The sequence below is a fragment of the Heteronotia binoei genome, chromosome 1, assembly GCF_032191835.1.
Source record: "Heteronotia binoei isolate CCM8104 ecotype False Entrance Well chromosome 1, APGP_CSIRO_Hbin_v1, whole genome shotgun sequence".
In the NCBI taxonomy this organism is placed as follows: domain Eukaryota; kingdom Metazoa; phylum Chordata; class Lepidosauria; order Squamata; family Gekkonidae; genus Heteronotia; species Heteronotia binoei.
This window is the reverse complement of record NC_083223.1, coordinates 163,027,730-163,053,823: the sequence shown is the minus strand read 5'-3', so window position 1 is coordinate 163,053,823 and position 26,094 is coordinate 163,027,730. Positions and strand designations below refer to the sequence as shown.

Sequence of the window (26,094 nt, the reverse complement as noted above, 5' to 3'; positions counted from 1 at the left end):
ATGACTATACATAAGAAAGCACTGTCTACATGTTCATTTCTCTCTTTCCTTGTTTATGTACAGTCTGTCTATGGATTACAGAATGACATTCGAAGTCACAGTCCCACACACACACCAGTGCCAGAAACCAAACCACCCACAGAAGATGAATTGCGTCAAGAGGTTTGCAAGTCTTTAAAAACTACATCAAACCAGTTCAGGGGAGGGGAAAAATGAATGTAGAATCTCTCTCTCTCTCTCTCTCTCTCTCTCTCTCTCTCTGTCTATCTATCCAGGGGTGGGATTCTAGCAGGAGCTCCTTTGCATATTAGGCCACACACCCCTGATGTAGCCAATCCTCCAAGAGCTTACAAGGCTCTTTTTTGTAAGCTCTTGGAGGATTGGCTACATCAGGGGGGGGTGCAGCCTAATATGCAAAGGAGCTCCTGCTAGAATTCCACCCCTATATCTATCTATCTATCTATCTATCTATCTATCTATCTATCTATCTATCTATCTATCTATCTATCTATCTATCTATCTATCTATCTATCTATCATCTGTCTGTCTGTCACATGCTTAATTGAGGCCTCCAAAAAGTTTCAGATCTAGAGAACGTATTTATTTCCATTATGAATCCTTGAAATGTAAAGCTATTGAAGGGAAAGGGGGAACCCAGTCTGAACATTGTGAACAGAAATGTACATTCATGGTTTTGGTCATTATACACATACCCAGGATGGGAGAGGGACAAAAGAAAGGCTGAAACAGAAAACTGCATTGCCTTCCCCCAAGGTTTTTGTTCCACACAGTATCATTTTCCTAAAAATTTCCAAAGAATAATTTTGATCTGTAAAGAAACTGAACAGTTGCTGGCAGAAACTGAATGCCTACAGAATTAAGAACAGTTATAGGATTGAATTCACATACATCCAAACCGTGGCTGCACCTCTGGTAGAAAGGCTTGTCAGTACAGCCGCAGCACCTCCAACAGAAGGGCTTTTGTACAGAGTGATTTCTGTTGAATCTCCTCTCCCATGGTGGGCTCCCAGTTTGTCCCCTCCACTCCACCAGCACATATTTCTATGAGGTCCACTAACATGAAGGAACAAGATCTCAGGAGGCAGAAAAAAAGCAGCAGGGAGGGAGGAAGCATGGAAGCTGTTGTCCTGCAGCACAACTCCACTTGCACTGCTTGGGATTAAAACCAAAGTAAGTAATTTGACAGCAAACAGCTGACATATTATGGCCCCCCAGAAGTACTTCTGTAGTATATTGGCTAAGTGTGAGAGTCAAGAGCTGGAGAATTCCTGGTTCAAATTTTACCTTAGGAACTTAACATTCTTCAGTTCCTCATCTGCAATAGGGTGTTGACAATAGTGTCCTACCGTATAGAGTGTTGTAAGGATTCTTGAGATAATGTTTATCAAGCTCTTTGAACTGAAAGCTCAGCCCAGACCTTGTAGTATTCAAATAATTTTTTGCATTGTCTGCACTGTACTGTGAATTGTCAGTGGTGTCTTGAAGCATGATAAGCTGAAGTTAAACAGTGGGAGAAATTTAAACATGTGAAATTTAACCCCTGAGCATCCAAAGTACTTGTCTCTTTTTTAATCATGACATTAAATTCTCAATACAAAATGACGGGTGGAAATGCCTTTCAACTTTTAAGTCATGATCTACCAAAATTTAACCATATTTAAATCTTACTGGGAAATCTCCCACAAATTTGCTTGCTCTCTACTTTTTGGATGTATTGTGTCCTCTGTCTGATTTGTAACGATTCCTGTATATAAAATCTCAGGGCACTGCATGAAGTTCCTATGCAGAATTATTATTAGCCTGAATTAAATTGTACATATTGAAAAGTTGTATTATCTGAAAATACAGCTGAACAATTATTTCCTTATATCAGTCTTCTGTTTTCACATTTTATAGATAAAGTATTGGCAAATACAGCTAGATAGACATCGATTAAAAATGTCAAAAGTTGCTGAAAGGTACGTATGTAACCATGTCTTTTTCATTTTAAAAAGCTGATTGTTTCAATTGTACTACATTCATTGCCAGATAATAGATTGTGTCAACATGCAAGCAAAAAAATACATTGGATTTTGATACATGCTTCCTACAAAACCATACACTAATTTAAACTTTGAAAATTAGGTCTCAACCAACATTCATCTTACAAAAATATCAAATTATTTTTTCTAGTCTATTAGCTTACACTGAGCAGTATGTGGAATATGACCCATTTCTTGTGGCACCTGACCCATCTAATCCCTGGTTATCAGATGATACCACTTTCTGGGAAGTAGAAGCAAGGTATGTTACATGAATTTGATTTATATATTGTTTTCAGATTAATGGTATTACTAATATGAAAATTCATATTCCAAATAAAGATACTAGGCAGATGGTCAGAGGTAGGGATTAATGGAAAGTAGGGTCGCAGTGGCAAACTCTGTTTTTCATTTATGTACTTTATTTGACTATATGGGTATACATCTGTATAAACATAGAGCTCTGTTAACCCATTGGCAGCCCTATTTTTTCAAGATTTTCAGGCTCACAGAGAGAGCTGCACATGTATAGATTCAATACATGTATTAAAAAAATGCACGTTTAACATGCCACTACTTCCCATCCACCCATGTGATTCTACCCCATCCCACATGTTCATTCCAGCTCTGTCAAATATCTGAAGGAAGCGTTTCTCTTCAATTCAGCTGAAATTGGTGTGGTAGGCTTTTCCAGAGTCCAACCACATTCAGGCTTTACCACTCCTGTTGTGGGGGAAATCAACCCACATTGTATGTTCTAGCATGTTGGCAGGGAAAGTGAAGCTTCTAGCCAGGCACATATCAGAAAAAGGATGCGTGCTTTGCATTAGCTTTTTGATTAATCATTACCTTTATACCAAGAATGGTGATTACCAGCAGTGTTGTGCAGTTATTATCATGAAATGAGAACTGGGCAAAGATAGGGTGAGGAAGATAGCATAGGGTGAAGGCATTTCTTGACACAGCATCTTGAAAGCATTCCAGATCCCTATCTGTACAAAAGGACTAGTACCTTATCGTGGCAACTTGTATGTTAGAAGCAGCATGTGGGGACAACTCTCTTTGCCAAAGTAAAGTCATTTTATCCACCATGTACCTTAAGAAAAAGAGCATAAGTCAATTGCTTTTTGTAATGATGTACTGCTTGGTGTTATGTTTACTGCTTTTGACAAATCTTGGAATTAGCTGCAAGAGTTCTCTCAGGGCTGCTTCATAGTCTGCATGTCATCATCCTGAAAATAAGCCCAGCAACAAAATAAACACTCATATCAAATATCAGATATGACAGGTTGGACACATTTTTTATTCCAGATAAGCATTAGCTTCCTGTAGGAATAATGATGTGTATAGCAGCCACATAGACTAGACTGAAACAAATAACTATGAGGAACTGTCTTGAATAATGGAAAACTAGTCTCAGAACTTTAGGGAGTATGTTACTGATGAATTCATCTCAAGAAAAACGGATGTCTTAGCTCTGTGAGAACTCTTCTGTGTCCCCTCTCCTCCATTTCCAGTAAGGAGCCAAGTCAGCAAAGGGTAAAACGATGGGGCTTTGGCATGGATGAAGCCCTGAAAGACCCTGTAGGAAGAGAGCAGTTCCTGAAATTCCTGGAGTCTGAATTCAGCTCAGAAAATTTGAGGTAAGACTATTCATTTTTTTTAATTTTCTCCATTACAGATTTTGTTCTGACACCCAGTCTTTCTAAGAAGGATCACACAGCCTTCCTGAGAAACTGGCCAGATTATTTTGCCAGAGATCATTCTCAAATTCTCCCATTAGTCATCTCTGTCCATACGGTATTTTTCCCCATTCTGAAGGTGATTTGAGACATTAAATTGCTAAAAAAGGGAAAGAGAGGCTTTGCATTTAGAAGATTTCGGTAGTGGAAGTGTGAAAATGACATTTGTTTTATGGATATAACAGAAACAGGAATTACTGTCTGATTTTTCATCACCTTTAGAGGAGAGTAATTATATATCCTACTGTTCTTGAAAGCATACCTTTTAAAAAGTTTTCATGAAACTGTTCTAAGAAATGTATGAAATAGCTCTTTCTGGATTGCTCTGTAATGATGTGGAATTCATGGGCTACTGTATTGGCTACTGATATCCTGAAGTCCTCTTAGATATCCTTGATTTATGCTTGCTTTTTGTGAGCTTTCCTGCCATCTAAAACCCTTAAGCAGTAGGCAGAATCTGGGGCTCATGTGCTGAGCATCTACTTTGCATGAAAATGTTCCTAGGTTCAATCCCTGATATCTGCAGTTAAAATAATCAGGTGGTAATGTGAAAGACTTCAGCCTGAGATCCTAGAAAGTTACTAGCAGTCAAAGTTGACAATAGTGACCTTGATAGACCAGGTCACTTAGTATAAGGCAGCTTCCTGCATTCATGTGAATATGTAAGACCATATGATACAATAATTGAAAAACCACCTCCAGACTACTTTACCTGGGATATTTTCTTGCATCTCCAATGCTGCTTCCCCACATCCTCATATAAAGGTGTTGGCCCCACCTCCCTTGTGCAGTAGTACTCTGCATGTTGTTGAGCTCCATTCCTTTACCTTGCAATGGACCCTGCTAGAAACAGAGTCATATATTGGCAGAACTGGTGACCTATCTATAAGCCAACATACAACCTCCTGAGGATGTTGAATATCAAACATTTCTTTTAGACAATAATTCTAATTGTAACGTCCCCTGTGCAAGCACAGAGTCATTCCCAACCCATGGGGTGACGTCACATCATGATGTTTTCTTGGCAGACTTTTTATGAGGTGGTTTGTCCCATGGTGCAGAGTAGTAAAGCTGCAGTACTGCAGTTGGAGCCCTCTGCTCACGACCCAAGTTCAATTCCAGTGGAAGCTGGTTCGGGTAGCCGGTTCAAGGTTGACTCAGTCTTCCATCCTTCTGAGGTCAGTAAAATGAGTACCCAGCTTGCTGGAGGGAAAGTGTAATGACCGGGGAAGGTAATGGCAAACCACTCCGTAAAAAGGTCTGCCATGAAAATGTTGTGAAAGCAGCGTCACCCCAGAGTTGGAAACGACTGGTGTTTGCACAGGGGACCTTTCCTTTCCTTTTTTTCCTTGCCATTGCCTTCCCCAATCATCTACACTTTACCCCCAGCAAGCTGGGTACCAATTTTACCAACCTCAGAAGGATGGAAGGCTGAGTCAACCTTGAGCTGGCTACTTGAACCCAGCTTCTGCCAGGATTGAACTCAGGTCATGAGCAGAGCTTGGACTGCAGTACTGCAGCTTACCACTCTGCATCACAGGGCTCCATAGACAATAATTCTACTTGCATAAAAAAGAATATGTTAATTGTTGATATCCATTTAAAATTAATTTAAAATATTAAGAACACTGTGTGTGACCTTTGTATAGCTATGCACACAGGGTAGAATTGATCGAAGTCTCAATGTAGACCTTGCCTTTCTCCCTATCCCTGGCTGGCCTTCAGATCTCAGCATATTAGCTGCACATTCAAACCCTGGGCAGGAGGAATGGGAGGGATATCTAGATGTATAAATGGATAGATATATAAATAGGACACAGATAAGAACATAAGAGAAGCCATGTTGGATCAGGCCAATGGCCCATCCAGTCCAACACTCTGTTACACTGGCCAAAGAAACCAGATGCTGTCAGGAGGTCCACTGATAGGACCAGGACACTAGAAGCCCACCCACTGTTGCCCCCCCTCCAAAGCACCAAGAATACAGAGTATCACTGTCCTATTGCAAGCCCATGCACAGGTCTCTTATATTGCAGGTCTCTTATTGCAGGTTGTGAAGAAGCCCTTATCCAGCCGAGGCTTCTTCCCAGCCCAGACGGTCACTTAATGAAAACTTTTCTCCTCACAGACCAGCCTGGCTGTCTGACAGAAATACCCTGAGCAGAAAGTGGCACACACACAAGTTTTTCATTTTTAAAACCAAAAGAAAAGATTGGTTTTTCAAAGGCATGGGATAGGAATGAATTTACAGAAATAAAATGAAGGTATAAAGTAAATCATTTGGCAGAACTTAACAGTATATAAAGAAAACCACAGTGCTCCCACTGGGTGCTTATCAAGGCTGGCCGAGCCTTCAAACGAACAAACTGAAGCTTAGGTTATCCTAAGTTTGGATAATCCAAATAAAATAAAAAATCAGCTTTGCCCAGTATAAATTTGATTGGCACTATACTGTCCCACACACTCAAAAGCACTTCAAGCCCTGAGGTACTGGTTATCCCTGAAGGACCACCTCAGACTCTGCTTCCAGACCCCTGGACACTGACTCTCCCTCAGGGTTCTATCACTAACCCACTTCAGAGTCAAGCCCGTTTTTGTCTGAAGCCTTTGTCTGTCCTGGATCTCCCCTCTGATAACCAAACTTCAACCCCTCCGCAATCAGTGTGTGTATGATGTTCTGATTTTACACAGGAGTCTATTGACTTGTCAGCACTCCTAAACCAGAGCTGTCACCAGAGGCTTACTTGGCCTCTAAAAAGAAAATAAAAATCTCCTCAGAACAGAGCCTTATTTGTCGCCAGCTCTGTCCCTCACAGCTCTCAATGCTCAAACAGGTCTTTCTCCTGTCTGTGCAACTCCAGACTGAAGCAAAAAGCACCTTATCTCAGCCTTGCCCCCTATTTAAGTCACTTTCGTTGCTAGGAGGCAGTCCACCCAATCCCAGTGAGCTTGCTATTTAACTCACTCCAAGCTTGACTGCACAGACTGTTTTCAAGTCTGTCACACAGGTCCATGCACAGACAATCAAGGGAAGCAAAGACAGAGCACTCCACTACATACAGTACTGATCCCTTCCTATGAATCAATAAGGCTAGCAAAGGGATTATAAACTATGTTGAATATATACCCTTAAATGTCTTCATCAGCTTGGGCTTTTAAAAATTCGAAATCTTTTGTTAATTTCTCATGTCATACAGATCAATGATGTAGAAAGGGTTGGGCCAGTAAGTAGGCTTCCCAACCCTCCCGCCCTGGCGGGGGACCCCAGGATTTCCACCCTCTTCCCCCGCTCCCCAAAAAAACGGAAGCGGGGGAGGGGGGAAACTGCGCCGGGGAGCATGGCAAGCCGCCCGATCCTGGAGCGGGCGATGCCGCCGCGCCGCTGCCGCCCCCTCCCTGCCCACCGCAGCTGCTCCTCTGAGATGGGCCCAGCCTGAGCCCATCTCGGAGGAACAGCCAAGAGGTGGCAGCAGCGCAGGCAAAACCAGTGAAGGAGAGGGCGGAGGCAGGCCAGGAGCATGGCGAGCCACGAATCCGGGCCCTTCTAGGACCCGGACTCGCGGCTCGCCACGCCCCCGGCCCGCCTCCACCCCCCCTCCGATTCCACCCCAGAGGCGGAGCGGGCGAGGCCGCCGTGCCGCTGCCGCCCCCCCCCCACCGCCCCACCGCAGCTGCTCCTCTGAGATGGGCTCAGGCTGAGCCCATCTTGGAGGAGCAGCCACAGCGAGTGGAGAAGAGGCGGCAGCCGCGCAGTGGCGTCGCTCGCTCCGAGACGGGGTGGCTCGCCACGCTCCCCGGCGCCGTTTCCCCCTTCCCCCCTAGCTCCACCCCAGTGTCTCCTGGCTCCACCCCCCAAAGTCTCCTGGCTCCACCCCCAAAGTCCCCAGATATTTTGGGGATTGGACTTGGCAACCCTACCAGTAAGTGTGTTGTCCCATCTAGAATACAACACTGTTTTGCCCAGTCACAAACCTGTTTGGGTCCCAGCATCCTTTGGCTGCCTTGCTGTATCCCACCACTTGTGTCTCAGCCCTATGCCCCAAGTTGGTCAAGAACCAAGAGGTTTACTGTTGTTGTTTTTTAAAGCTATTTTCCAACACCTCCCCCCTGTGAACAAGGAGCCCCATCTGGGAATACTCCCTGGTATCAGCTACCATCAGTAAGATACTTTCTTTTATTGGAACAAAATTTGAGTCCAGTGACACATTTAAGACCATCAGAGTTTTATTCTGGGTATAAGCTTTTGTGTGCATACACAGTTCTTCAGAAACACTGAAACAGATGTCACCAACCCTTACATATAGGTAGAAGGTGGGGAGAGTGTTGCCAGGAAGAGCTAATTAGAGTCCAGATATATAAGTAACCATACCTTTGGAGAAACACCATTTTGTGTTTAACTGTGAGTGGGATGGGGAGGAGCTATCAGACTTGAGGTAGGCCTTGGCCTAGTCTCCTCATCATTCACCCCTCCCCTCCTGTTCGTAACCAGTAATCCCTAGAGAGGACAGGAAGTCCATCATAGGTCTGTCCCAGAATGCTGCAGGAGAGTGGGTCATTTCCTAGGTGGGAACTGCAGTTTATATTAGTGTTTTTGGTTGGGAACAAGGCAGTTCAGTTCAGTCATCAGTTGGTGCTTGCAAGTGGCAGAGCTCTGCTCATAGGCAAAAGGTGATGGTGTCAAAACACTGGGGGCGTACCTGTTAAATTTGTCTGAGTTGTAGATAATAATGATGCCAATTAACAAGATGGGATTCCTTTATCTTGGGTAGCGAAATTATTTTCATTAATGCTATGCCTACACATGGAACCATTTCATTAATGCTATGCCTGCACATGGAACCAGCACTCCTATTAAAATATAGATAAGGTTTATTTATGAAAAGGCTAAAAGTAAAAATGCCATGTAAGAAGAAAATGGAGTGTACAGGATACAAAAGAACACACAAAATAACAAACCTCTCAAAATTACTCTCGCCAACACTTGCTTACAGCCATCTCCTGGCTAAAGGTTGCAATTAAGGTAGCAGTATCTCAGCAGCACCGTCTTCAGTCAGCTTAGTGGAAGTCCTGGAAGAATTAAAGAAAAGCCTCCCTTCAAAACATTCAGATCCACAGCCTTCCAATGTCATCTTCTGGCAGAGTGTCAGGCTTCTTCCTTTGTGTCTAGATTCTGGATATCTCTTCTTGCTTCTGGATGAATGGTCCTGAATGGTCTTTGAATTGTGTTGACTGGGCTTTCTTTATACAAAGCTGGCATTTCCTTAATTAAGCAACCTAATCAGGTAGCCAATTGGCCCATGTGCGGTCAACCTTCCTGAGCCTAAGCTTTTCTTTCTCTTTTTCATCCATTTCTTCCTTACTCTTCTTCTCTAATTCTCTGTACAGGAGACTAAATACATCGACGTATTCCCCCCTCAGAATTTTTTCCCACGTCACAGGGGTCAAATGGTCCCCTAACGGCATTGTGGGATCCCCGAAGAGGAGGGCCAGGAAAGGCACCGACCCGTAAGAATTTGGGGGAAAACCCCAGGCATTCCCTTGCGCGCCCTGCCACCCCATAGGCTGGGCCATTGCCATGTGCCGACCCCAAGGGAGAACCCCCATCACTGCTGACAATGCAGAAGATGCTTGGGCGGCCTCCGCCCCTGTTGATAACGCCGGTGGTGGACACCACCCCACTGTGCTACCTTGTACTTGCCCCACAGTGGAACCTCCCACTGCCCACACTGGGCCAGGTTGGGCCAGAAAAACCCACTGCCCGCGCTGGTCCGCCAATGTAGCAGCTTGTCCTAAACTAGAGGGTCCCGGCGACGCACCGTAGCCCCATGGCCCCCATGGCCAAGCCTGCGAGAGTTGTGTAGGTGCAATTTTACCTTCAATTCCTGCTGGCGTGACCGCCACCACCACTGGCTGAGCTGGCTGCTGCCTTTCCTCCATAACCTCTGTGTCCTCGCTCTCATCACCTGTCAAGGCGTCCTTACTCGTCCCGGCCTCCTGACTCCAGTTGGGGGCCATCTTGGATCCCATGCCTTCCTGCAATGCAGATAGTCGTACCAATACCTCCCTTTCAAAAGTAAAAGCCCCTGACCGCCCCAAAGCCCTGTGGTGACCAGACCAAGTTGAAGGTGCTCCAGCCGTGCCCCTTTCTCTCTCCAAGGCGCACAGCCGCTCCATTATGGCTTGCCTCGTCTCGCTCTCATCCATCTGCTCCTCCCCTGGGCGAGCCCGCTTCTTACTGCCCTTGGCAGGTTGTTTGCCTTTCAAAGGGCCCTGCCCCTTCTTTGGGCCCATAACGCCCCCTGAAACCTGCCTTCTCCAAGAAAACTACCAGAGGGTGAGAGGGGGTGAGATCCCTCCCCCTAGTATCCCCAAGCCATTTGCTTGGCCAGAAAATACCCAATTCTGGGGGTGTGCAAAGAGAGGGAGGGGAAGAAGGTGGGGGTGTAGCTAATGCCCCCAATTCTCTCCTTCCTGACTTGCCCCCGCTTCTGTGCTTAGGCACCCCGACCTCCCCAGCCCTATCCCCACCACGGAGGCCTGCCACCCTCAGGCAGAACTATCACCCCCGAGTAAGGCCTCACTGTATGCCCCCACTACCGCGGGCGGCACAACGCTGTGCCGCCAACACCACGCCACTCCTGTCCAGCTGAGCTCCGGTGGGGGCCTGCCCAGATGATTGCCCTAGTCGGCTGCCAAGCCTGTCCCACGCTGCAACCGCCACCGCTCTCCGGCCCGACATTAACCAAAGGGCAAGCCACCGACTCCCTGCCTCTCTCTCGGCCCAGGATGCTCAGCGTGCGTCTGACCCCGCCGAGAGTGAAAAATCAACTGCGTTGTTTTGGGCAGGGTCGGGGCTATATATAGCCCTCATGCACCGCCCATATGCAGCCCCGGATGCCCGGGAAGCTCTCCAGCCTCCCATCTTTTCGGGGAGGCAAAACACGGCCCCGCAGCGCGTAGCCGCTTTGCAGCCCGTCTGGGGCGGGGCCAAATTATCTAAAATGCAACTGTATATAGAATCATAGAGTTGAAAGAGACCTCCAGAGTCATCTAGTCCAACCCCCTGCACAATGCAGGAAACTCACAAATACCTACCCCTAAATTCACAGGATCTTCATTGCTGACAGATGGCCATCTAGCCTCTGTTTAAAAACCTCCAAGGAAGGGGAGCCCACCACCTCCCGAGGAAACCTGTTCCACTGAGCAACCGCTCTAACGGTCAGGAAGTTCTTCTTAATGTTGAGCCAGAAGATCTTTTGATTTAATTTCAACCCATTGGTTCTGGTCCTACCTTCTGGGGCCACAGAAAACAATTCCACACCATACTCTATATGACAGCCCTTCAAGTACTTGAACATGGTGATCATATCACCTCTCAGCTGCCTCCTCTCCAGGCTAAACATACTCAACTCCTTCAACCTTTCTTCATAGGACTTGGTCTCCAGATCCCTCACCATCTTCTCTGGACCTGTTCCAGCTTGTCTATATCCTTCTTAAAATGTGGTGCCCAAAACTGAACACAATACTCCAGGTGAGGTCTTACCAGAGATACCATCACTTCACGTGATTTGGACACTACTTCTGTTGATACAGCCCAAAATTGCATTTGCCTTTTTAGCCACCACATCACACTGTTGACTCATGTTCAGCATATGGTCCACTAAAACCCCTAGATCCTTTGCACACATACTACTGCTAAGACAAGTCTCCCCCATTCTATAACCATGCATTGGATTTTTCCTTCCTAAATGCAGAACTTTACATTTGTCCCTGTTAAAATTCATTTTATTGGTTTTAGCCCAGTTTTCCAGCCTGTCTAGATCATCCTGTATCCTGTTTCTGTCTTCTACTGTATTTGCAACCTCTCGCAATTTAGTATCACCTTTAAATTTAAAAAGCATTCCCTCTGTTCCTTCATCCAAATCATTTATAAAGATGTTGAACAAAACAGGCCCCAGGACAGATCCTTGAGGCACTCCACTTGACACTCCTCTCCAAGAGGATGAAGAACCATTCACAAGCACTCTTTGTGTGCAATCTGTAAACCAGTTACAGATCCACCTAATGGTAACAGGATCCAAACCACATTTTACCAACTCATCAACAAGGATAGTATGTGGAACCTTATCAAAAGCCTTACTGAAATCAAGATAAACTGTCACATCATTCCCCTGATCCAACAAGGTAGTCACTTTCTCAAAAAAAAAGGGATCAGGTTAGTCTGACATGATTGATGAATTGCAGTTAGTGAAGGCAAAACAAGTATTTCAATCATTTTTTTGCCATTCTGATATTCCTATATGTATTTATACATAGTGCTCCAGTATGCACAAGGGCATCTCTGTTAAATATAATGACAGTTGAACAAATACAGAGATATGCATCCAGTGCTGCATTCACTAATAAAGTGAATGGGTGCCCTACATGTGCAAATGAGAGCCAGTGCAGTGTAGTGGTTACAGTGTGGAGATCTGGAAGATACAGATTTGAATCCCCCCTCTGTCATGATAGCTTGCAGGGTGACCTTTGGCCAATCACATAACTCTTGGCCTAACCTACCCCATAGAGTTGTTGTGTGGATAAAACAGAAGGGAGGAGAACTATGTAAGCAATTTTGGGGAGAAAGCTGTGGTATAAATGAAGCAAAATAAAATAAATATAAATTCTCCACTTACGCACTGCAGTGAACATAGGATTCTGGACTGACACTGCAGTGCTTTAATACATCTTCCAAATTATTTTAATGCCATATTTTAAAATTAAAATAAGTAAATAAATGCTTCTGTGGCCAATTTCCTAATAGACCTCTCTGCATTTTCCTGTATAGGTTCTGGTTAGCAGTAGAAGATTTGAAAAAGAGACCAATGCGGGAAGTCCCTGCCAGAGTCCAGGAAATCTGGCAAGAATTTCTTGCACCTGGAGCCCCGAGTGCCATTAACCTAGATTCAAAAAGTTACGACAAAACTACACAAAATGTGAAGGAACCTGGCCGATATACTTTTGATGATGCTCAGGTGAGTATAACTGGTTTATAAATAACATCCAAATAAACTGTTGACTGTAGTGCCTGACTGGTTTTCTAGTCTGTTTTCACCTTGAATTCTCTAAAGTTATTATTGGCAGACTGAACATTATTCACATAACATGTCTGTCTGGACTAATTAAAGTCCACTTAAGATCTGTCATACTAACTCAAAACATAACTTTAAAAAGTGAGTAATGTGGTATACTGGTTAGGGTGTTGGGACTAAGATCTGGAAGACTGGGATTCAAATTTCCTCTAGCCCTCCCTTCCATGAGATTTTTGTTCCCCTAAAAATAATTTCTTGACTTGCCAGAGTAGCTTTTAAAGACACAAATGAATTCTGTATAAGTACAGATGTTTCCATCTTTTCTCTCTTCTTTCCTCCATGTTATCTTCCTCATTCTCTGCTATAGATTTTCCACTGTATAAGTAGTAGTAATAGTTTTTAATTTGGCTTACCATTAACAAGATAATGGTCACATGGAATAGAAGCTATGATCTTTGAGAGTAATTAGTCTTTTTTTGAAGGGCTGAGCTGACACTATATGCCAGACTTCAGAACAGATATTTTATTTTGAGAATCTGAAAAAGACAGTGTTCCTCGAATAGCCCTAAATCCAAAGAACCAATTTTCAAAGAATTATCTGCTAGAGATGGGAAAGGCTCTTATATGTTGAATTTGCTAGGTTTTGTACATGATTCAGACTTCACCTGCTGGAAATTTATGTACTATTTTAAAAGACTATAATAGAAGAAACGTCAGGGTAAGACTATACTATTAAAACATTTATAAGTAATAGGAAAAGCCTTTTGGCCTCTACTTCTGAGTAGACTGTACTTCTAAATAATCTAAGATGAACAATATAAATGTGCACACAGGCACTTTAATATTCCAAAGCTTCTACCTTTAAACAGACTGCAATATGAAACACAAGAGTGCACGCAGGCACTTTGACATAACCTCTTTTCCCAAACAGCCTGCACTAAAATGAATTCAAACAGTCTGCAGAAATATAAATCAAAGTGCACACAGGCATTTTTAAAGTGCACGCAGGCACTTTTTAAAGGTTAAGAGCCTTCTTTTGACTCATAAACCAAAATTATGAGAAAACAGTCTGTAATGAATTCTTTCATCCAGATTGTGCACAGGTACTTTGAGAAACAAATTATCCCACTTCACAGTCTTGCATGTTCAGTCCACTATTATTTCAGTGAGGTGTAGGATAAAGAATAAGTTCATCCACATAAAGCCAGTCCACTTTAGCCGGTGTCAAATGTTTCATTGCCTTTTTCAAGACCCAAAAATAATTTCTCTTCCTTACAAGGCTCTGTCTCATTCTTTGTAAAGACAAATGAACACCATTTATAGTGTTCATTTAGATTATTTAGAAGTAGAGTCTACTCAAAAGTAGAAACCAAAAGGTTTTTCCTATACATATAAATGTTTTGATAGTATAGTTTTACCCTGACGTTTCTTCTGTTATAGTTTTGCTTAAACTCAGGGAGTCCCCTTTTTTTCTATAGTAATTTAAAAGACAGCTGTTAGAATAAAAACAAAAAAAGAATGCACAAGATTCAAAGTAGTATGGTCGTCTAAGATGAGTATAAGACATACCAGAAAAGATTTGTATCCATGAGATATCTTTTATCAAAAAGTTATATCCATTTAGTTTTCCAATGTATTGATCACTCAGGATTATAAATTATAATTTATAGTGTGTGGCTTGAGCAATTAATTTGTTCTTGATGAAGAGGTCAGGGTGCAGGCAATATCAAAGAGACCTCACTTGCGGCCTGTGTTTCTCCCAGAGATGAGAAGTTTAAATGGAATGTTTAGCCCTTAGACAATATATGACTTGTAATTTGTATCAATAAGGCATTTGTTTTATGGGTAGACTGCTTTTGGCATGGCCTTTGCAAGTGGCACAGACAGAACTGGAAGAATTGCCACTCCTGCTACCAGTGGTGTACCAAGGGGATGAAGGGAGTGCAGCCCACCCACAGGGGAGCCTTTGGAAGTCAGCTGGAGGCTGCTTCAAGCAATCTCAGGCTGAGTCCAGCCTAACATCTTAATTTTATTTTTAAACTGGCTGCAGCCACTAGGGCACAAGGAATCTCAGCATAGCAAAAACCCTCTAAGATTGGCTTCACATCTTGGTCTAGGATCGACTATATAGAGTTCCATATCTCCAAGACCTGCTTAACAGAACTTGCTTAACAGATCATACAAGCAGGGCCGGATCAAAGGGGGGGCAGAGGGGGATGCTTGCCCCGGCCACCACCTGGGAAGGTGCCAAATTGGGTGCTCCCTGGAGGGCAGGTGGGGGGAGCAAGCTAGCAGCCCTACAGATTGGCTGCTTTTGCTGTGGCAGCAAAGCTGCCCTGCACACACACACACACTCCATCTGCCTCTCTCCCTATTTAAAGACTTTGCTTTCCTGGCAGTCAGCAGTGCTCCCCCCCCCCCCTTGCTGATGTTGTCCTGGCCCAAGACGCTGGCTGGTGATTGGCGGTAGCCGGACGGGTGGAGCAGGTGTAAGTGGCAGCAGATGAAAAGCTCGGAGGGTTGGAATTCATGAAACTGCAGATCTCTGGAGGGGGGGAGCGTAAACAAAAAAGCTCACCTAGAAAGAGTCTTCATTCCAGGGAGGCTTGTGATGCGCCCCTCTAATTAATTTGTGCGTGAGAGAAAGATCACGGTATAAGGAGGCAGCAGCGGGGCCCTACTTATGAGAGTTTGAGAGTGAGCTGTACCTCAGGACTGTGTGAGTGAGTGTGTTCTCACCGCCAGTTTCCCCAACCTTCCCTCTGACCTCCCCCCTCCCCGCAGTGCTCCAAAGTCCCTGTTTTTGCCGCTGCTCCTGGTGTTGGTGACTCTTTTGTAATTTTTTAAAAGTTGCCTTCATTTGGGTCCCATCGCCCCACCTTCCATCACCTGGAATTTTACCTCCCCCCCCCACCGCCACCCACCACCTGAAATTTTCTACCTATGGCCCTGAGGGAGACCAGCGATCAAAGCCTGCAGCTGCAGACAGCAGTTGACTGTGGAAGGACTGTATTTTTCCACCTCTCCCCACCCCCTTGTTGATTTGTTGAAGCTTCCCAAAATCTTTATTATCCAAATGCAGACTCTGGCGCTTCCCTGTCCTTCCACCCACTTCAAAACACACACACACACATTCTGGTCTTCCTCTCTCTCCCCCTTCTCCCTTTGAAGGGTTTTGCAAATAGCACTTCACAACAGGATTCAACTCTTTATTGGCTTCCTCCTGACTCCTTCCCCCCCCCCCCCAATTCCTGTCCATGTTTGGGGGCGAGCTCCCTTCCCACGCCAGAATCAGGGAAGGGAGGAAAAGGGCGCACCCAGGAATCCTCTCGGCTAGCTAGGTCACTTGGCTCCCCTCCCTCCCCCTCAGGCTGCCTGGCTCAGCTCCTTTCCTTTGGTCTTGGGATTGGGACTAGGCGGTGCAGCTGTGTCTGATGGCTGAGTCTTCTGAGATAGGTAAGTCGCCCCCCCCCCCCAAAAAATCATTCCCTCCTCTCCCCTTTGCTTTCTAAAGCTCACTTTTCAGAACTTGATACTGTGCTGATCTATGATAGTAGAGCACCTATTAGCAGATATATGCCCAGCAGTGTTCCCTCTAAACTGAATTAGTGTGAGCTAGCTCAGTTTTTTAGCCTCCAGCTCATATAGTTTTGTCTTAACTCAGGAAAAATGAACCCCAGAGCAAGCTGAATTCTGCAGTAGCTCACAAAGTGGAATTTTGGCTAACAAGTTTCTACAGCTTAGAGGGGGTATTGATGCCCAGTAGATGATTCTGGAGGTCCCTTCCAACTCTATGATTCTATAATATATTTGTGTTTGTCTGTGACCTTTATCAAGTTTACATCTCCATCACCTGGCATTACATTTTTTGACATACATGACCCACCCAGACAAGGTCTCATTTAAGTCACCTCTTTTCCCTGCGCCCCTGCTGCCTGCTTGGCAGAGGAGCCCTCCTCCAAGCTCCTTTGGTCAGGCTTCCACTAGGGTCCAAATGCATAAAGGTAGCTGCAGGTGAGCAGCAAGTGACAGCACACTAACACCAGGGAACAGGAAATAGGCTTGTGCAGAATTAATATAATCAATGTAAGTTTAACAGGGACTAAAAACAATAAAATAAGTAGCAGTTGTCTAGGAATTGAGGATACTTTATTATTGAGCTCAAACTTGACCTGGAATCTCCCTTAGATTTTTGTGTTCAGATTGGCTTTTTATAATCGAATATCACAAGAATGAATAATTTGCAGTGCTTCTTAACCTTTAATGTACCACTGCACCCCAAGCACTATAATGCATAGGATCTCATTCAGTCAAAATAAGCACATTGAAGCCTACTGATTTCAATGGATCACTTCAGTGAGTGCTTATCTTTCCTGCTGAAATCAAAGAAAAGGGCTTCACTTTTGGCAGGACTCTGTTATGGCATGGTATCTTACCAAGTCATTTGTTTACATTGTTCTCCAGTTCTGTAATTGTAGTCCTAATGCATTGTTTATTGGGAACTAGGGATGCCAACCTCCAGGTGGGATCTGGAGATTCCCCAGAATTACAACTCATCGTCATACTACAGAGATCAGTTCCCCTGGATAAATGGATACTTTTGAGGATAGACTTTATGGCATTGTAGCCTACTGAAGTCCTTGTCCTCCCCAGGTTCTACCCCAGAATCTCCAGGACTTTCCCAATGTTAATCCGGCAACCCTACCCTCCATCCCTCACCAGAAACCAGGGCTGGTAATCCTTGCTTCTTAGCCAGGGAAGGGCACAGAAGGTAGCTGGGATGCAGTTTGCAGGAAGTATATGTGCACATGAATACTCATACTTTGAATGTATTTTGTTGATCTTAAGGGTGTCACTGAACTCAAGCTTTGTTCTAAATATAGCCAGTGGGGGGTGCAATCTTTGGGAATGGTGTAATATGCACCTTGTTGTGAAACAGTACCACCTGATTATATGTCTATATTAAAAACATTGATCATACACATACGTACGTACATATATGGGGGTGCCATTTTTTACTTTTACCCCCCCCCTCAAAAAAAAATATGTAGATCCAACCCTGCATACAAGGAAGCCAACATCAGGCTTAGAGTAGTTAGGGTGTTGCAGCAATTTAAAACAACCTTTCCCTCTATTAATTTGTCTTCCTCTTTTCCACACTGTTCTCATTCATTGCTATGTCCCTTCATCTAATTTTTCTATGTTCCCCTGCCCTTTGTTTTCACTTCTTGGCCTCAAGCCTTTCTCATTCTTATTCTGCTTGATAAAGAATGTACTTAAGAGTAGTATAATAACAAACCTTTGTTAATATTATGAATGGAAGTTGGTGAAGAGTTAATATTTTCCCATGATCTAACATAGTAGTAAATGAATGCTCTTCCCCTCACACACACACACACACACACTCACTTTACATGCATGATAATGGAACATTAATCTGTTTTAGTGGTTATACATATGTAACAGAAGCTACAACTCCCAGTTCAGGCCCTGGATTGTCAATCGCTATTGTGCTGCTGGAAGATCTGATGGCCTTTTATAAAGGCTACTTTGCTATATGATGATGCAATTCTTAAAATATCATTAAAATTAGATTAATAGCAAATATAGTACCCAGTCTTTCTTCCTCATGGGGACCCACAACTGCATTATTCTTTTGTCCTCCATTTCTCCTCACAACAGCCTTGTCAGGTAGGTCTGGCTGAGAGTGAGTCACCCAGCAATCTTCCATGGCTGGGGATCTGAATATTGCTTAAAAGCTCTCTTATTTACATGTTCAGTTCAGTTCATTTATTGTAATTAACCATTGGCTGTTACAAATCTACAAAAATCTCAAGAAAAAGGAAAGTAGACTAAAAGTTAAAACATACCAAGTATTGTGTAAGGTATAACAAGGGTATAATCATCATCATCATCACATTTTATTTGTATCCTGCCCTCCCAGTGAAGCAGTCTCAGGGCAGCTATAACAACAGATGCAATACAATGGCAGTAACAATAAAGATGTAGACATAAATCTACATGTTATCTCTTATTACATGTCTGTCGTGAAGAGAATCTGGTTCATGGTATTCCAATTCACTTCATTTTTGGCATTGTAATTTCCATCATCAACCTGGGGTTAGTGGTCAGTTTTCAAACAAGTAGCTTTATTTTCTGAGTTATGCTTGCCACAAGAGACCCTTAACTTCAGTGGGAAATAGCATGGTGTGATGGTGGTTTGTCTCATCTGGGCCAGAATTTCCCCATGCCTTTCAGTTTTGGCCATGGCACTCACAATTATCCTGAAGCTGGTGGCCAATTTTGAGTCTCCTAGCTTTAGTCTCTGTTGACTTATGCTTGCCAGTGTGGTGTAATGGTTAAAGTGACAGACTAGTGTCTGGAAGATCCAGGTTCAAATCTCCACTCTGCTGTGGAAACTTGCTGGATGACCTTGGGTTGGTCACACACTCCCAGCCTAACCTCCCTCACAGGGTTGTTATAAGGATAAAATGAAGGAGAGGACAGTCCCATGGCCAGGATTTATTGATTTGGGGGGCCTTTAAATAAGTCGCGGGGCACCATTTCAAGCCACCCCACAATATAACCCCCCAAGGCAAAAACCTGCAGCTCCTGAGGAGGTCATGCCTGTGATACATGAGCTCCTTGTGAGCACCAAAGCAGCATTGTGGCCAGACAAAGGAGGGCACAGAGAGGAAGGAAGGAGCAGCAGTGTCTCAGGTGGCAAGGCACCAGCGGGTGAGAAAGAGGGAGAGGAGCTTCCTGCCCCATCCAGGGCAAGGCCACGCTGCTGCAAGCCCCAAGGAGCCCCTTGCCAGCATCTGTTCTCCTCTTCCTGCCCACGCTGCCCTCCTGCACAAGCTGCACAGTGCTGGGAAACTGCCACTGTGGTACAGCCTGGAGCCCAGCCAGTAAGCCCTGCTGGAGTGAGTGAGTGGGTGGGTGGGCGGGCAGGTGACTCTCTTATGTGGCCCCCTCCCTGTGCTGGAAGTAGCAGTTTAGCTCCCAGTCCATGCCACGCCTTCCCTATCTGTTGATGTCCTGCCTGCAGATACCACCCCCAGAGGAAGCAGGGTGCTGGTGGGCAGGTCCCCCAGCCATGCAGCTTTAGGACTGCTGGGGAGCCTTCCAGGCTGCTGCCCATTGGGAAGCCAGCCTGCCACCACCACATGGCCAGATGGCCTCTCAGCCAATGCTGCTCCAGCAGCCAGTGGTGTTGTCAAAAGAAGCCCTCTCTCCCCTGAATGCAGGTGCATGGCCTCCACACAATTTAAATGGCATGGGAGGGGTGGTGGCTGTTCCTGCACACCCCTCCCACTTGATTTGAATCCCAGGGGAGGAAGGGGGAGGCACTCAAGTGTCAGTGGGGAGAGAAGGTTGTAGGTCAGGGCCCTGGTCAGGAAGTCGGGGGCCCACAGCCCCTCCCCCACAGTAGCTATGGGCCTGGGAGAATACAATGATGAAAAGCACTTTGGGTCTGTATTGGGAAGAAAGGCAGGATATGGGTTAAATAACTACCAGATGGTTAGACAGGCCAATTCTTTTATTACTATAGATTAATGGTAATAGCAAGCCAAATGATTTGTTCATTTTTTTATGATATTTTGTTTGGATAAGGATCATATGGGGGGGGGGCAGATGGAATCTTTGTCCAGGAGCCCATCTTGACAGAGGCATCTGAAATTAGGCCAGCAGTCCATGGGATCCAGTTTCCCCTCAGAAGTTATTAAAAAAATGTAAATAAGAGCGTGATACAATTAGGTCTTTCCTAATACTAGAACCTGGTCTCAGAGATTCACATTATGTTCTTGTAAGAAAGAACTTTTTTACTCATTGAGGAATTAAATTGGCAGTAGATCCAATGATGATCACTAGCTAGAAGGATTTAAAAGGAATAGACAGATCTGTAAAGGAGAGGCCCAACAACAGCTTCTAGCCATGATGCTACTAACCACACACTTAATGCTAAGTTGCACAAAATGCTGAGAAGTTGCAAGCCAAAAATCCTGCAACAGAGGCAGCTACTTCTGAATGGGTGCTCCCAGAAGAGGCAAAGGACTCTTCAAAAGTAGCTCCTGTATCCAAGATGTGAAAGAAAGCAATGATTAGCTCTTTGCTCTGAGGGAATAGATATTGTTTGGTGTCAGTTTCCAGAGGAAGGGACTAGTTACAGAGGATAGTCATGTAGTTATGTGGTAGAAAAGCTAGATTAGAATCCAGAAGCACCTTAGAGACCAACAAGATTTTGAGGGTATGCTCTTTCAAGAGTTAGTTTGCTTTGCCAAATATCTGACACCTCATATCTGATGAAGGGAGCTTTGATTCTTGAAAGCTTATATCCTGAAAATCTTTTTGGTCTCTAAGGTGCTGCTGGACTGGAATCTAGGAAAGGAAGGGAAGTGTATTCCTTCTGTATGGCCACAAGAAGAGCCCACAGACCTAAGAATGTCTTAGTTTACGGCCATACTACAAGCCATCCTTAACCTGCTTGGTGACAGAATGTATTTAAGAGTAGTATGGCAGCAATATTGTTAATATTGTTAATATTATGAGAAGCAGGCACTTGGTTTGCTGGGCACTGTACATTGCACTGGCTCTGCAGGGCTTCCAGCCCCCCACCCTATTTGGACTGTGATTTTGTGCTTGACATCAGCTGGCATTGCCACAATGGCACTGGGTTCTGCAGGGCACCCAGAGACTGTACTGGTACTGCTAGGTACTCTGTACATCGCACTGGTTCTGCTGGGCTTGCAAAATGCCCCCCTTCATTTTCTACTGCAGAGATTCTCTGGTTTGACTATAGTTTCTGGAAGCAATGGAAGATGGGGGCACCTTCTTGGGAGGGGGGGTTAGTGTGTTTCTTAACATCCAGTCTAGTGTGATGTTTTGGCTAGTGTTAGTTAAAATTACCTCAAAGGCTCCTAGCTCTCAAAAATGCCTTGTAGATGTTAGGGATGGTCAGCTCTTGGGCTTCAAAAGGGAGAACAGAAGCCCTTCCAAGTGCCTGCTCAAGTGAGGGATTTTTTTTTTTTTTTGCCATCAAGTCACAGCTGACTTATAGCCACCCTATAGTATTTTCAAGGTAAGAGATGTTGGGAGGTGGTTTGCCATTGCCTGCCTTCATGTCGGCCCTGTTTAGCTTCTGAGATTTGTTGGCTATCCAAGTCAGGGGTAAGCTGAGAGTAAGGTGACTAACCCAAGGTCACCCAGCAAGTTTCCATAGCACAAGTGGGGATTCAAACTTGGATTTCCGCAGTTCTCAGTCTAACACTTTAACCACTAACCCATGCTGGAATTGCAAGTTGGAATTTGATTTTTTTTTTTTACTGGCATAATTATATGTATGAAGTTAAATAAAATAGAATGTTCACTGTTCACTGTCTGCCTTTCTTTTTTGACCATTATTATTATGTTTTCATTTCATGATATTACTGAAAAGAATTTTATCATACAGAGGAGGGGGAAGCCCCAGGATTAGCCTGATCTCAACAGATCTCAAAAGCTAAGCAGAGTCAACACAGAGGCAGGCAACAGCAAACCACCTCCAAATGTCTCTTGCCTTGAAAACCCTACAAGGTTGCCATAAATCAGCTGTGATTTGATGGCAAAACAAAAGTAAGAGGAGGGAGGTATTAAAAAATAATCTGCCTTGGGTACTAAATAGGCTAGGTATGCCACTGCCTGCTACACAAACTTCTGCTCCTGGGCTCAGTGAACTGGAGACAAAACTATTCAAAGACAGTTGAATGAGAAGAGATGAATTCCCCATATACTATAGATCAGCAGTATCTCATATATTGGGTGTTGCTCTTGGCATGTTTCCTAAAAAGGTTGTCTGCTGCTTTAATTCACTACAATGAACAAACCAAGTTTTTCTCTTGGAAGCAATTCTGAAATACTATAAAATACTTCCATACCCTTAAACATACAAGATATACAAAGTTCCTTTTAGGCCACTAGATGGCTGCCTTTATTCATAGTTTTCATACAAACCTCATATTCATCCTGACTGTGGTGGGTGATGCGCTGACACATGAAACTGGAATAGAGGGTTTTATATTAGTCACATATGGTACTTGTTTGTGGATACAATCAGGTGTATCAATTTGTTAAACTTTTTTTAAAAATAGGAATCAGCTAGTTGATGGAGATAATTCTATTTATGTGTGTCTGTAAAGCTAGTATTTATATTTCAGAAGAGGATTTTTGTCCTGAGATATGACTTTATCTCCCACAAATGATTTGTTCTTGTCTTTAAAAATTCTCCAGGGACATACTCCACTTTGTGTTGTGTCTGGTGTTTCTGAGCATGCCTCTGAGTTACACGGTTTCATTTTTGTACCAAACTCAGCTGTCCAAAGGTTTCCTGCATTGTAAAGTGACTCTAACCACCCTCATTTGCTATTTGCTTGTTAATTTATTTAAAACTAGGAATAAGTCCCGTTGTGAGGGGACAATACAACAGGCTCTAGAAAAAGGCTCTGGGCGAGTGCCCCCCCCCCGCTTGCTGTCTTCCCACGCACCACCCAAGTCACTTCCACTGCCCTTGGTGTCTTCCAACCTTCAACTTCTCACCCCCACACCTCATCCTAATACCACCCACTGCCCAACCACCTCTTCCTCTCAACTACCTCTGCACCCTTGGCATGCCACTACCACCCCAACCTGTGACATTCAGTCATCCACACCCTTGCTCTCCCCCCCCACCTTTGGCATTCACTTATCCTCCTTCACTGTCTTTCCACCAACCCCACAGCTGAAACAGATTCTGTCTTCTCCACTCCTGCATGTATGTGTGTGTGTGTCCCTGTGGCTCAAAGCCCTGAAAGAGATATGGAAGAATAATGATGGGGTGGGGCATGACGACAGTCACACAGTAGCTGAAACTCAGCATTCCTTTTGTTTGCAGTGATTTTTTTCTGTCTTTCCAGCCTTGTGGCATTTAGCATTCAGCCAGCCTTGTGGCATTTAGCATCGGTGTGAGCTCTTGGTGTGATCTCAGGGTTTTTTGCATGGCTTAGTTGTGTTATGGTATACCATAGAGTATGCACCTCAACGTGGCTGTTTTCTGTAGGGGAAGTGATCTGACTTCAAGTTTCCATCCCCTCCCCCTCCCCACAGTCTCTACCTTTGAAAAGGACAGTCTTTCTCCACAGTGGAGACCAAAGCTGGAAGCAAGCAATCTTAGCACGGTGTAATGATAGAAAGTCCACTCTGCAAAGCAGCTATTTTCTCCAGGGGAGCTGATCTCTGCCATCTGTAGAGGAGTTGTAATTCTGAGTAATCTCCAGTCCTCACCTGGAGCTTGGCACCTGTGATTCCTCAGGAAAAAATGGCTGATTTGTAGGGTGGCATTGTACCTGAGACCCCACTCAGGGGTCTCCAGTCCTCACCTGGAGCTTGGCACCTGTGATTCCTCAGGAAAAAAATGGCTGATTTGTAGGGTGGCATTGTACCTGAGACCCCTACCTCAAATCCCACTCTTTCCAGGCTGCAGCCCTCAAATCTCCAGGAATTTCCCAACCTGGAGTTGGCAATGAGAGGAAAGAAGCAGGAAAGGTGGGACAGTTCCTTGGCTATTTTGGTGGCCTTTTGAGGCTGCCTGTGCTAGGAGACTGTGTGAGCTGTTGATAGGGTGGCAGAGATCTGTTGCCAGTGACAGCTACAACACCTTTTGTCAGGCCTCAGTAGAGCAGCAGTCCTGCCTGAGGCTGGTTGACAGAGAGGACACAGAAGAGCATAGAAGATGTCTCTCTCTCTGAGGTAAGACGGCTTTTGGCAGTTTGTTCAGCATTCCAGAGCCTGAGTAGGTGGGGGCAGGGGAGTCAGCCAATGGGAACTCTAACTGAGCTGTGATTGTCCAATGGGTTATGATATGCATGGAATGCTGCCAACGTGACTTGGGAATTATGTATACAGATACTTGCATTCTGCCTTCTTAAAATGTTTCAAAGTGTGTTTCCATTCTGTGGAACTGCTTCCCTGAACTTGTATATAGCACCACCTCAAATCCTCCCTCAAAACCCACCTTTTTGTGAGACTTCTTGAACAAGTTTCACATTAATTTCTTGTGCTTTCTCCCTTTCCTCCATTCTTAATTTTCTCTGTTGATTAGTTTAAATTGTAAATTCCTTGAAATTAGGGACTGAGTTGCTTATTCATTCATTCCTATAAAAGTTTGTAAAACACCCTATACTTCAAAAGCACTGTATAAATAAAAACAATAATGATTTGGAACAATAATGATTTGGAATTTATTTTGGCCTGCTCAGATGATCATATTCCTTGATTACTTTTCTGAACAGAGCCATCCCTTAACTATAATTTTCCATACTAAGGAACTGTTGTGTTGTGTCCAGAAGCAGCTTAGACTGGATTTGCTCATTTGTGCAGACTGGCTTCATGGAAAGGATATGTACGTGGCATTCCTGTGTTATCTGTATGTAGTGGGACTTCATGCAAGTATGCACACATGGAAGTTAGAATAGTGGGTCACTTCTTTTTCCTGTATAACTTTATCCCACAGCTGTTTATTTTAAAATACATTTAGCCTGGTTTCTCTGAGAAGGACTCGAATGCTCCACATGTGCAATCCACATGGGAAACCTTCTCATGTTATAGGGAAAAGGATTGCTTGATTGCAGTGCCTGTGGGATTGATTGCATTTCTGACATTCTAATCTGGTTGCTGCAGGGGAACAATATTGCAGGGTGGAAGAAGGAAATTCTGAATTCGTCAGAATTTGTCTGAGACAGTGCATCCATTGGTTCAAAGCATAAAAACATCTATATGTTTTTTTTAAAAAAATGGATGTTGAAAACCAGTGACCTTTGTGTTTGCCAGCTATGATAAATAGTTAACTTTTAATTTTCAGAAAAATGTATAAATATTTTCCTTACGCAGTCTGTGCAGTGCAAGTCAAATTGCCAGTCATTCCTGAAGCTTTTGCAGAGCAAATAGAAGAATGATTATAACTGTTGCTCTAGAATCTTGTATAAGTGAGCTAAGATAAGCTGCCAGTCAGACACTCATAGCTATTCTTGCAATGAATTTTTGCTCAAATAGCCTTGCAAAACTATGCATTGGCTGCCTCTTCTCACTTGGAAAAATCTCTTTGCATAGCTCTCAAGTACGATGCTGAGGCTTCAGCCCCAGCACAGCAGAAGCATAGTGATGGCATCAATGTGTCAGTGTGTTGTACAACTATAGATACATGTTACCTATTCATATAACATGAAA

General features: G+C 44.1%; 1 protein-coding gene across 9 annotated transcripts in view; it reads left to right on the top strand.

Annotated features, from left to right (window-relative positions):
* Positions 1 to 26,094, top strand: part of RGS7 (regulator of G protein signaling 7) — a 376,996-nt gene that overhangs the window by 338,841 nt on the left and 12,061 nt on the right. For all 9 annotated transcript variants that reach the window (XM_060243399.1, XM_060243417.1, XM_060243443.1 and 6 more), the window contains exons 11-15: positions 64 to 162; positions 1,918 to 1,979; positions 2,194 to 2,304; positions 3,560 to 3,685; positions 12,612 to 12,798. In XM_060243399.1, the coding sequence (XP_060099382.1) occupies positions 64 to 162; positions 1,918 to 1,979; positions 2,194 to 2,304; positions 3,560 to 3,685; positions 12,612 to 12,798 (585 nt within the window). The remainder of the gene's footprint in view (positions 1 to 63; positions 163 to 1,917; positions 1,980 to 2,193; positions 2,305 to 3,559; positions 3,686 to 12,611; positions 12,799 to 26,094) is intronic.